Here is a 13,369-nt window from a genome sequence, read left to right on the forward strand (position 1 = left end):
TGCTTTTGATGGGATTAACCCATTGGCTCACAGCCCTGCACCTTTCCGATATGGAGAGAGAGCTGTCAATCAGAGAGAGCTCAACGTCTCCGTGGTTAGTGGCCCACAGACCTAAGTGGCTAGCTAAGGCATTTTATGGTAGATGCCACGTTAGGAGAATGTTGAGAACACCAATACACACGGACAGTAGTGGACACAGTGCATGATATGATATCTGTACCATTACCATTTCAATGAATATGGTTGACTGTGATGGTTTGTTAGAGTCTCAACATTTTATATTATTACCGTAACTACCTATTTATTACATATCACACACACACATGATGCAAGTGGAGAATGGCGATAGATTAGCATTGGAATAATAAATATGAATAGCTTACCTCACCCTTTACAGACGGAAAAACTATTTTCACGCCACTTCGCTACCGAAGTGACTTTCAGGTTAGAATTTACGCAGCAGGTTAGGAAACTGAGTAAAAGGTTAGGAAAATGGTTAGGGTTAGCGAACATGCTCTCCTAACCTGCTACGAAAATATCTTGTGTGTCCCCTTTACCGTAATTAGGGGAAACTCTCATCCAACGTTAGGGCAATAGCGGAAGCCAGTGAATCAGGTAGCTTGATTTAACTACCACTCCACTGTGTGTCTTTAAGTGGGATTATCCGGTGCCGGGCGAGAGGAGGGGTTGGAGTGACGCTGGCTACGATGCCTTTGCTCTTTGGTGCTGAGCTGAGCAACGCTCTTCACCTGCAGATGAGAGAGCGAGGGAAGTAGGGACGGGCTTTCTACTTCAGAAGAGCTTACCACTGGAAGCGCGGAGCACAGGGGGAACAAACCAGCTATCACAAGGCGGGGAAATTATACAATTACCAGAGAAGAAATACGAGCCTTTTCCAGCTCAAGCAGCCTCCGCTTGCTTGCAACGATGAAAACTGTCTCCATTCTCATGCTGAGAGCAGCCTTACAACTGGCCACGTTTTGGGTGAGATTTCCCATTTTACTATAACATTATGGAAGTGTTGCGCTCCTATGCTGCTGACAGTGTTACAGAGCGCACATTTTTAGAGACAGTTAAAATGTGTTGGGTTGATCCTGAACTTGTTTATTCTATTTCGACTGACTTGTTCTCCAACACAAGAGTTTTCTTTTCGAAGCGCAGCGTCAGCCTTTATATTTAATATTATTCCCCAACAAGATCTGCCATTGAATGAGAACTGTCTTTCGTTTTCTCACACAACACTCAACCTGGTCTCAAAGCATTTCGTATTAGCCTAGCACAAATAATGTATAGTGTATAGCGTAGGCTGGAGGAAATGATTTATGAATATTCTCACCACCGCTTTACCCCTCAATCAAATTCTGACTGAATTGATGCCGTGCGCTAGATACCCTCACATGGGCTATGTATTATCTTTTTAATTTCCTTGATATTCATTGAGCGAGTGATAATGGTGCGAAATGCTGTGTTTTTTATTTCCTTATTTTAACGAAGCTGTTAGTCTAACGTTACCTCCACACCTCACAAATGCAACTAGTTAGCTACTTAGGCTATAGGATTTTCCTATCCTTAACTCGTTTGTTATATGAGCCAACTTTATTGAAACAAGTATTTTACTTATGTCCTATGTCCAGCTCCAAATATAGCATTAAAGTATAAAAAGGCGAATGTTTAATTTGCTATACGTCAAAAACTAATTATATTCTCCGCAATCCAGTAAGAGGGACCGTTTTGGTGTTCCAAACTTGCTTGGTGTTGCCGGCGTATAGTAGGGCGCAGTCGGGTTTTGTCTTCCCCACACATAACATGCAGTCTGCCTCCTCTAGCCCAGTGGCGTGATCTAGGGTCGCCTGGATTCCGCATTGTTGGAAAATGATAGATGCATTGGCATTTCAATGGTACGCTTGAATTATCATCGTCATTAGGCTACCAGGAGTGACAGATGTGTGGTATGGATATCACCATAGTACAGCTCTAAAGTTATTTAAATGGAGCTGAAGCTTTCCACTGTAACTAACGTGTATCACACACACGCACACACACTCAACTGGTGTGTGTGTGTCGTCTGTGTGCGTGTGGAGGCAGCATTATTTATCCCACACAATGAGCCCTCATTAAATTCTCTGTGCCCTCTGGCAGTTTGAGTGTCATTCCCAGTTAGTGGAGAGAAAATTCATATCAGATAAGCTTCCACCTGCTTCCAGTAGATACCTCCACTGCCCCCTGTAGTGAGGACCCTACCAAACCACACCTGCTAGTACTCAGTCTACCAGGTCTACGGGATAAATAAAAACAACTTTCATGTATTGGACAAATGTATGTTGAATTAGTGTTTAATTAATTAAAAGCACATTTAAAATGTGTAACAAAAATACTCAGCTGCACATTCAATCCAACTTGCTTTAATGCTGCACTGGAATTTGTCTATAAAGTTGTTAATCAAAACTGATCCCTGATTTGGATTGAATAGGGCTCAGAGTCCCAGTATGTAGACAGACCCCTTGATGGTGGTCTGGGAGAGATCTGGAGCAGGGTGGATCAGCTCTGCAGCCACCAAGGGAATATCTTTGTTGTGGTAATTAGGTGTGTGTGTGTGTGTGTGTGTGTGTGTGTGTGTGTGTGTGTGTGTGTGTGTGTGTGTGTGTGTGTGTGTGTGTGTGTGTGTGTGTGTGTGTGTGTGTGTGTGTGTGTGTGCGTGCGTACCCGTGCATGTGTGCATCCGTGTCGTCCACACACTCCAAATCCCTTGAGTGCCCATATCTGTTATGTCTGTTCCCCCTGTCCTATTTCCAGACTGTAATGAACAATGGGGAGAGTGTTAGGTCAAACAAGCCTCGTTCTCTTCTGATTATTTGAAAAGTGTTATGTTATCTTGATATTCACTGCCGAACAACTGTGTATTTATTTCACCTGAATGCCCCGGCAGCAGATAGATCACATTCACAAGCCCAGTGGTGGAAGGGGAGCCATGGTAATCTCTATCTCTCCTGTATAGCTGCTGCCAAGACATAAGCACTTTCCTTCAGCTTTCAGGGTCAGAGAAGCAACTGAATCCATGGATTCCATGTTTCTAGATGTCTCACCAACAATGTATTCTCTTTTCTCTCCCAGGGGACTAATGGAAAGCTCATGTCCAAAGCCCCCTGCAGACCCGGCTTCTCACAAAGTTTTTACTCCGTGCTTATTTCAAGGGATGTACTGCAAGGCCGGAGCATACTTCAAGGTAAGTTCTTTAACTTTTCACTTCTCTCTTTCAGAGGAGAGAGCGGAAGGCGAGCGCACAAGCTGCTCCCCGCTTTAATGACAGTGAAAGGAAATCTGGATAATGGCATTTGCTTGGTTTCTTGTGGTGCCTGGTGAGGTCGACTCACTTTCCGAGACAGAGCCTCCCTCCATCAAGGCTTGCAGTGGTGGAGTGTGTGTGTGCAGATGTGCAGGGATTTTAATTGCTTTTTATTTGAGGTTGATTACGTTGTTACACGCATTTTTACATTATTTCAACATTTACAAAAATACATTCACATGCATTGCACGCATATGGCCACACACATGCGCATACGCACACCCACACGCCTACACACAAACACACACACACATACACACACAGGATCTGTTGCAGAAGGCTATAGTGTGCTTTGTGGAGAAGGTATTTTCTGGAGCTGCAGGGTCAGTGTATGTCAGTGTATCACTTTTGCAATGCTGGGCTCAACACTGCTTTAGCAAATGAAAACACCTTTAATCTTCTCTTGTTCTTCTCTGGTTGTCTTTCATCTAATTGAAACAAATATCACTTTTTCACTGCTGTAGTGTTTACTTTTGAACATTCAAACACAATACCCCCCTCTAGCTCACTTTTGTGAGGACATTTAATGCAGATGATCACGTTGGTGATGTGCATCATCCACCATCACCACCACCACCACCACCATCACCACCACTACCTCTAACACCATCACCACCACCTTCTCCAACACCATCACCACCACCACCCCCATCACCACCACCACCATCAGCACCACCACCTCCAGCACCACCTCCATCATCACCACCATCAGCACCACCATCAGCACCACCACCTCCAACACCATCACCACCACCCCCATCACCACCACCACATCAACACCACCTTCAACACCACCATCATCACCTCCTCCAACACCAACACCACCATCATCACCAATACCACCACCATCACCACCATCACCACCACTACCACCACCATCACCACCACCACCACCACCACCATCACCACCATGTTTGTCTTGACTTTTAGCCATTTAAGCAATTACTCTGTGAATCAACTTAGTTTGAATAGCCGATAGTGCAGGAAATCGAATCGACATCCTGTGTCTAATCTCGCAGGGCTCCTGCAAATATAGGCTAATTAGAATCTTCTATTGATCCCAATGGTTTTACCTCGTAGCCCCACTAAGCTGCATTGTTGTGCTGGGGGCCAGCACAACAATGCAGTGACTCTAACAGGCCTGTTAGAGTCACAGCTGGATCCAGTCTCTGACATGCACTGTGATCCTTCAGACATCATTAAGTAGATATCATCATGCACTGTGTTCCTTCAGACATCATTAAGTAGATATCATCATGCACTGTGATCCTTCAGACATCATTAAGTAGATATCATCATACACTGTGATCCTTCAGACATCATTAAGTAGATATCATCATGCACTGTGTTCCTTCAGACATCATTAAGTAGATATCATCATGCACTGTGATCCTTCAGACATCATTAAGTAGATATCATCATGCACTGTGATCCTTCAGACATCATTAAGTAGATATCATCATGCACTGTGATCCTTCAGACATCATTAAGTAGATATCATCATGCACTGTGTTCCTTCAGACATCATTAAGTAGATATCATCATGCACTGTGATCCTTCAGACATCATTAAGTAGATATCATCATGCACTGTGATCCTTCAGACATCATTAAGTAGATATCATCATGCACTGTGATCCTTCAGACATCATTAAGTAGATATCATCATGCACTGTGTTCCTTCAGACATCATTAAGTAGATATCATCATGCACTGTGATCCTTCAGACATCATTAAGTAGATATCATCATGCACTGTGATCCTTCAGACATCATTAAGTAGATACCATCATGCACTGTGATCCTTCAGACATCATTAAGTAGATATCATCATGCACTGTGATCCTTTAGACATCATTAAGTAGATATCATCATGCACTGTGATCCTTCAGACATCATTAAGTAGATATCATCATGCACTGTGATCCTTCAGATATCATTAAGTAGATATCATCATGCACTGTGATCCTTCAGACATCATTAAGTAGATACCATCATCCACTGTGATCCTTCAGCCATCATTAAGTAGATACCATCATGCATTGTGATCCTTCAGACATCATTAAGTAGGTATCATCATTTTCATGTCAGATGGAATTATACAGATGTGTTTTTCTCATCCTTTTTTATTGGCGCGATGAGGGAATATTGTGTCATGATTTATACTGTTCTGTGTAGTTTAGTTATCATTCAAGGTATTTGGACAGTTTTCTGGCAGAGGAATAACTCTCAATGGTGTTATAACAGTGTTATGTGAGTGTGTTATGGGAGTGAGTCGATGTGTTTGTGTCCATGCATTTATTAAGTGTGGGTATGTGTGTGTTTTAGCTGGTGATCACAGTGGGAGTGAGGTAGATAAGGGGTCTCTGAATTTAGTCTAGTATTGGCTACATAGAGGCCTGGCTAAGACAGCGAGTGCGAGAGCTACTTGTGAACACGTTCAGTATGCAGCAGTGAAGTCATCAGGCCAGCAGGGGGTGTCAACACAATCGCAAACAATCACTGAGCCAGCCATCACTGGTACACAGGCTGTACAACTCCAACCTGCCATCACTGGTACACAGGCTGTACAACTCCAACCTGCCATCACTGGTACACAGGCTGTACAACTCCAACCTGCCATCACTGGTACACAGGCTGTACAACTCCAACCTGCCATCACTGGTACACAGGCTGTACAACTCCAACCTGCCATCACTGGTACACAGGACGGACAACTCCAACCTGCCATCACTGGTACACAGGCCGTACAACTCCAACCTGCCATCACTGGTACACAGGCCGGACAACTCCAACCTGCCATCACTGGTACACAGGCCGTACAACTCCAACCTGCCATCACTGGTACACAGGCCGTACAACTCCAACCTGCCATCACTGGTACACAGGCCGGACAACTCCAACCTGCCATCACTGGTACACAGGCTGTACAACTCCAACCTGCCATCACTGGTACACAGGCCGTACAACTCCAACCTGCCATCACTGGTACACAGGCTGTACAACTCCAACCTGCCATCACTGGTACACAGGCTGTACAACTCCAACCTGCCATCACTGGTACACAGGCTGTACAACTCCAACCTGCCATCACTGGTACACAGGCTGTACAACTCCAACCTGCCATCACTGGTACACAGGCCGTACAACTCCAACCTGCCATCACTGGTACACAGGCTGTACAACTCCAACCTGCCATCACTGGTACACAGGCTGTACAACTCCAACCTGCCATCACTGGTACACAGGCTGTACAACTCCAACCTGCCATCACTGGTACACAGGCTGTACATTTCCAACCTGCCATCACTGGTACACCGGTCGTACATTTCCAACCTGCCATCACTGGTACACCGGTCGTACATTTCCAACCTGCCATCACTGGTACACAGGCTGTACAACTCCAACCTGCCATCACTGGTACACAGGCTGTACAACTCCAACCTGCCATCACTGGTACACAGGCCGTACAACTCCAACCTGCCATCACTGGTACACAGGCTGTACAACTCCAACCTGCCATCACTGGTACACAGGCTGTACAACTCCAACCTGCCATCACTGGTACACAGGCTGTACATTTCCAACCTGCCATCACTGGTACACAGGCTGTACAACTCCAACCTGCCATCACTGGTACACAGGCTGTACATTTCCAACCTGCCATCACTGGTACACCGGTCGTACATTTCCAACCTGCCATCACTGGTACACCGGTCGTACATTTCCAACCTGCCATCACTGGTACACCGGTCGTACATTTCCAACCTGCCATCACTGGTACACTGGTCGTACATTTCCAACCTGCCATCACTGGTACACAGGCCGTATCTGCCAGTTTACACTAGTTAGTAAGTTTGTCTGTTACACCTTTCTAAGCTCACATCTGCAAAAGGCAATGAGAAAGAGATATATGAAATCCCAGAAGTATATGTATGCTAGAAAGATCAGCCACTTCTAAATCCTGTCTCCATTTTCTCTTGTTTGACAGAGATGTTTAAAATCGGCAGTTAAAATAACCCCAGACTGGTTTCCCCACCGAAACAGACATATAATCCATATAAACCCTGGAATCCATTACAGGAGAGCGTAGAGGCAGTTATGGTTTTACTTATCTGACGTTTATGGCTTGTCTGTTCCTCTGTGTTATTTTAAAGGCCCCTGTAGGAGTCACATCTCCACTTCCTTCAGGTCACAGCTAACGGAGACTAGAGACACACCGTCATATGGGTGTCTGACCACACAGCTACAGTGGAAACGCACACGCACACACACGTATACACACCCACATGTATACACACACACGTGGATACACACACACGTATACATACACACGTATACACACACATAAATACACACATATATATACACACACAGTGTGATTTACAGGGCTCGGCCGGTGCATGTAACTTTGGTAAGGGTGTCACAGGAAGCTCCTCTGGAAAGACTTTAATAATAACATTGTTTAACCCAGAACTGTCAGGCAGGGCAAATAATAACATTGTTTAACCCAGAACTGTCAGGCAGGTCAAATAATAACATTGTTTAACCCAGAACTGTCAGGCAGGGCAAATAATAACATTGTTTAACCCAGAACTGTCAGGCAGGTCAAATAATAACATTGTTTAACCCAGAACTGTCAGGCAGGGCAAATAATAACATTGTTTAACCCAGAACTGTCAGGCATGGCAAATAATAACATTGTTTAACCCAGAACTGTCAGGCAGGGCAAATAATAACATTGTTTAACCCAGAACTGTCCGGCAGGGCAAATAATAACATTGTTTAACCCAGAACTGTCAGGCAGGGCAAATAATAACATTGTTTAACCCAGAACTGTCCGGCAGGGCAAATAATAACATTGTTTAACCCAGAACTGTCAGGCAGGGCAAATAATAACATTGTTTAACCCAGAACTGTCAGGCAGGGCAAATAATAACATTGTTTAACCCAGAACTGTCCGGCAGGGCAAATAATAACATTGTTTAACCCAGAACTGTCCGGCAGGGCAAAGAGTAACATTGTTTAACCCAGAACTGTCAAGCAGGGCAAGAGTAATGACACACGCATGCACACATGCACGCACGCACGCATGCACGCACGCACACACGCACACACGCACGCACGCACGCACGCACGCACGCACGCACGCACGCACACACACACACACACACACACACACACACACACACACACACAGATGAGGGCAGGCGTAATGGGAGAGACAGAACAAGGGCCTGGGACGTGACAGGGGTTTCAGGGTCTTGAGAGGCAGAGGGGGAGAAGGGTAAAGGGTCAGGGGGAGATGGACAGGGAGGGGGGTTGGGTTTATCATAGTAGGCATAGGGAAGATGAGCAGATGGTTATCGGCATAGTGCAGGGGAAGGTTGCAGGGGACTAGGTGCTAGGTACTTGACTCTAGGAGAGATTACCATGGAGGAGCATTAGGGAGTTAAATTATGACTATTGTAGCTTAGGGGCTTCTTCAAGCTTCAAGCTGGGGGTCATAGGTTGAGCAGTCATTGTAATGTTGGGGTGCTGAGGAGATAAGATCGGAGGGGTGGAAGGTTAGAGTGGGTCCTCACCCCCCGACAAGGGGGACTGTCAGGAGTTCAGTTGAGGGTGCCCAGATTCCTTGCTGTGACTGGGCTTCATTACAGGGCTCTCAGATATGACATGTTCTTTATCATAGAGACACAGACCCTTAGAGTCAGAACACCGCCACACCTGGTTTACATCAGCTGGGGCTACAACACGGTCTGATTGACAAACACGCCTGTTCCCACAGACCAACACAGAGATTTCATCACCTAGGATCCAGGAACCAACTTCACATAAAATCTGCATCAGTCACAGCCTTATTGTGTTAAATGGTTTGGTTACAGTATGTCTGATATTTAATGCTCTCTGCAGAGTGATCTCCTTGTGTTTTGAGCATGAAGTATTCTGTCTGCTTATTCAGCCCCAGTGTGGTGGGCTATAGTGGGTCCAGGCCAGATTGAACCGGACAAACAGAGCTAGGTGGTTTAACCTCATCCTACGTGTCCCTGTGCTGATTCTATTACTACTAATGAGAGCCATGTCATGTGGTTTCAGCCCAATGGGCCTGGTCCTTTGTTTGGGTTGGTGGTGGTTTTGGGCAGTGTCAGTTATACGTGGGTGTGTGAATGAGTGTGTATGTGTCTGTATGTGTGTGTGTGCACTTCACTATTCTGGCCTCAAATGCCCGCCATTCTTTTTTAATAACAATCCCAATGGAATACACACTCTCACTGAATTGACCAGTTGTTTGAATCAGGCCCAGTACCCCATCACCTAGAGTACCCACTGGGCACACACTGGTTGAATCAACATTGTTTCCACATAATTTCAATGAAATTACGTTGAACCAACGTTTTATAAATGTTGAATTGACATATGTGCCCAGTGGGTAAAGGCCTAACAAAAGAAAGGCATAACAAATTTGTTGGAGGACATGATCCTGTGCTTTCTTGGCCAGACTCAACCTCTAGGCCTTTACAGATAAGCACGCTCAGTTATCCTCCAGGCTACCTCAGGGGGAAGGAGCTACGAGGGTGCCCAAACCAGGAGAGATGTCCTGGGATTGAGGTCAGGAGTGTGCAGACAAACACACAGGCACACAGTTTGTGTATGGCAGTGCAGTACACTACCAGACACAAACACATGCATGTGTGTAGGCAGCCAGGCAAACATGCACGCCCACACACATGCACTCACACATTGCATGTTCATTCCATAGTGCACAATGGCTTGCAAAAGTATTCACCCCCTTGGCATTTTTCCCATTTTGTTGCCTTTCAACCTGGAATTAAAGTAGATTTTTTGGGGGGTTTGTATCATTTGATTTACACAACATGCCTACCACTTTGAAGATGCAAAATATTTTTTATCCTGAAACAAACAAGAAATAAGACAAAAAAACAGAAAACTTGAGCGTGCATAACTATTCACCCCCCAAAGTCAATACTTTGTAGAGCCACCTTTTGCAGCAATTACAGCTGCAAGTCTCTTGGGGTATGTCTCTATAAGCTTTGCACATCTGGCCACTGGGATTTTTGCCCATTCTTCAAGGCCAAACTGCTCCAGCTCCTTCAAGTTGGATGGGTTCCGCAGGTGTACAGCAATCTTTAAGTCATACCACAGATTCTCAATTGGATTGAGGTCTGGACTTTGACTAGGCCATTCCAAGACATTTAAATGTTTCCCCTTAAACCACCTGAGTGTTGCTTTAGCAGTGTGCTTAGGGTCATTGTCCTACTGGAAGGGGAATCTCTGTCCCAGTCTCAAATCTCTGGAAAAATGAAACAGGTTTCCCTCAAGAATTTCCCTGTATTTACCGCCATCCATCATTCCTTCAATTCTGACCAGTTTCCCAGTCCCTGCCGATGAAAAACATCCCCATTCCATGATGCTGCCACCATCATGCTTCACTGTGGGGATGGTGTTCTTGGGGTGATGAGAGGTGTTGGGTTTGCGCCAGACATAGCGTTTTTCTTGATTGCCGAAAAGTTACATTTTAGTCTCATCCGACCAGAGTACCTTGGCGAACACCAAACGTGTTTGCTTATTTTTTCTTTAAGCAATGGCTTTTTTTCTGGCCACTCTTCCGTAAAGCCCAGCTCTGTGGAGTGTACGGCTTAAAGTGGTCCTATGGACAGATACTCCAATCTCCGCTGTGGAGCTTTGCAGCTCCTTCAGGGTTATCTTTGGTCTCTTTGTTGCCTCTGATTAATGCCCTCATTGCCTGGTCCGTGAGTTTTGGTGGGCGGCCCTCTCTTGGCAGGTTTGTTGTGGTGCCATATTCTTCCCATTTTTTAAATAATGGATTTAGTGGTGCTCCATGGGATGTTCAAAGTTTCGGATATATTGTTTTATAACCCAACGCTGATCTGTACTTCTCCACAACTTTGTCTCTGACCTGTTTGGAGAGCTCCTTGGTCTTCATGGTGCCACTTGCTTGGGGGTGCCCCTTGCTTTCGGAACAGGTGTATATATACTGAGATCATATGACACTTAGATTACACACAGATGGAATTTATTTAACTTATTATGTGACTTCTGAAGGTAATTGGTTGCACAAGATCTTATTTAGGGGCTTCATAGCAAAGGGGGTGAATACATATGCACGCACCACTTTTCCATTTTACATTTTTGGAATTTTCATTTCACTTTACCACTTTTTTGTGTTTGTCCATTACATGAAATATAAATAAAAATCAATTTAAATGACAGGTTGTAATGCAACAAAATAGGAAAAACGCCAACGGGGATGAATACTTTTGTAAGGCACTGTATCAGTGACCCCCTGACACTCCATTCATAAGGCTGCATTGTGGGTGTCAACAGATAGGCAAACAGTGACACTGATCTCATTCAGGTTTTGGTTTAGTGTGGGTTTCTATTTTTCCTCCCCCTCTCACCTTCCTACTCGGCTGTTAACTCCTGCCTGCTCTCTCGTATCCGTGGAATATTCTGGTGCCGCGCTGCCCTCCGCAGGGTTAAATCACCCACTCACTCCGAGGCTGGGAGACCTGGCAGTGAGGGCTTTAGCATTCAGAATGAAACAAATTGATTTGAGCTGCAGTTTTTCCAGGGTAATAGCTCCTAAATTCCCTGTCAGGTTGCATTCGGAAACCCCCCGGTGACGAGTCTTTCTCGCTGCGGTCCGAAAGGCTTGCTGGAGAAGGGCTTCCTTGTATCTCTGAGGCGGAGCTCTGTAGTCATGTGACACACCTATAGATAATCACATAGAAAGGGCTGCTTGTGTGATTATGCTGTAGTGTGAGTACAGTTACCAGTTTACATTTAACCATGGATATTCATATTAGTTTTGAAACCAGTTTTCCAGAATTTCCTCTATTGCAACCAACTGTTGATTCACTTACCATATCCAAAGTAGATAGAGCATACCACTGCATTCATGACAGTGTATGCAGAGGGTAGAATCCGGGCCATACAAACACAGACCAATGTTGTCACCTGCAATAAATAATGTATCTCTATAGTATCCTGGCTCTACACCACACATCAAAAATACATTTAGGACAAAAGTAACTTTTGCTAGTGCTACATTCAATGGTTCACCGAACTTAGGCCAAACACACCCTTTTTTGGTGATTCACTGTTTTTGGCTGTGTGGACAGAACATATAGTTGGCAATGAGGCCCTTTATCCACAAGTTCTTCTGACTCTGGGGAAGTAGATACAGGGCCTCATTGCCAAAATCCCGAAGTATCGCTTTAAGTGTGCTTTGAAAAACAGACTTACAGGAGTCTGAAATAAAATATGTGTTTTTTCTCTTCCTTCCCCGAGCTAACAGAGGTTGGAATGGTTCTTTTTTCTTTCCTCTCTCTCAAACCGAATTAACATGGTTTTGATTTCCTGTTTACACATCTTAAACCCCACATCTATACACAGCACAACCACAGGCCTTGGTGGTTCTATTGTCTATTAGAGGCCACCTCACTGCATTCAGACGAGGTGGGAATCTTTGTTCTGTTGCTTTCTTTCTCTCTTGCTCTTTTTTTCTCTCTCCCTCAAATTCTTTATCTGATTTATTCTCCCTTTTCTTCTTGTTCTCTCTCTTTCTCCCAAGTTCTCTCATTCTCTCTCTGTTACCTCTGTCTGTTGATGTCAATCTTTCTCTTGTCATCTTGGGGTGGCAGGGTAGCCTAGTGGTTAGAGTGTTGGGCTGGTAACTGAAAGGTTGCAAGATCAAATCCCTGAGCTGACAAGGTCAACATCTGTTGTTCTGCCCCTGAACAAGGCAGCTAACCCACTGTTCTTAGGCTGTCATTGAAAATAACAATTTGTTGTTATTAACTGATTTGCCTTGCTTAATAAATAATGATCTTTCTCTCATGTTTCACAGACTTCCTCCATATCATGTCTCATCCACCCCTCCATCCTACCAAGTTTCAAATCTGTTAGTTACAGTATTATGAGAATTCATCTTTTTTATTTATGTGTTTAACGTTGTGAAATCATGTGGAGTAAATTCAGTGTCT

At 44.6% G+C, this 13,369-nt stretch overlaps 1 protein-coding gene across 1 annotated transcript in view; it reads left to right on the top strand.

Moving 5' to 3' along the window:
- Positions 1 to 927: 927 nt before the first annotated feature.
- LOC120061310 (cadherin-4-like) overlaps positions 928 to 13,369 on the top strand; it is a 540,424-nt gene continuing 527,982 nt past the window's right edge. Inside the window, exons 1-2 of the mRNA XM_039011027.1 lie at positions 928 to 984; positions 3,112 to 3,223. Of these exons, the coding sequence (XP_038866955.1) occupies positions 928 to 984; positions 3,112 to 3,223 (169 nt within the window). The remainder of the gene's footprint in view (positions 985 to 3,111; positions 3,224 to 13,369) is intronic.

Source organism: Salvelinus namaycush, chromosome 16 (assembly GCF_016432855.1).
Source record: "Salvelinus namaycush isolate Seneca chromosome 16, SaNama_1.0, whole genome shotgun sequence".
Taxonomy (NCBI): domain Eukaryota; kingdom Metazoa; phylum Chordata; class Actinopteri; order Salmoniformes; family Salmonidae; genus Salvelinus; species Salvelinus namaycush.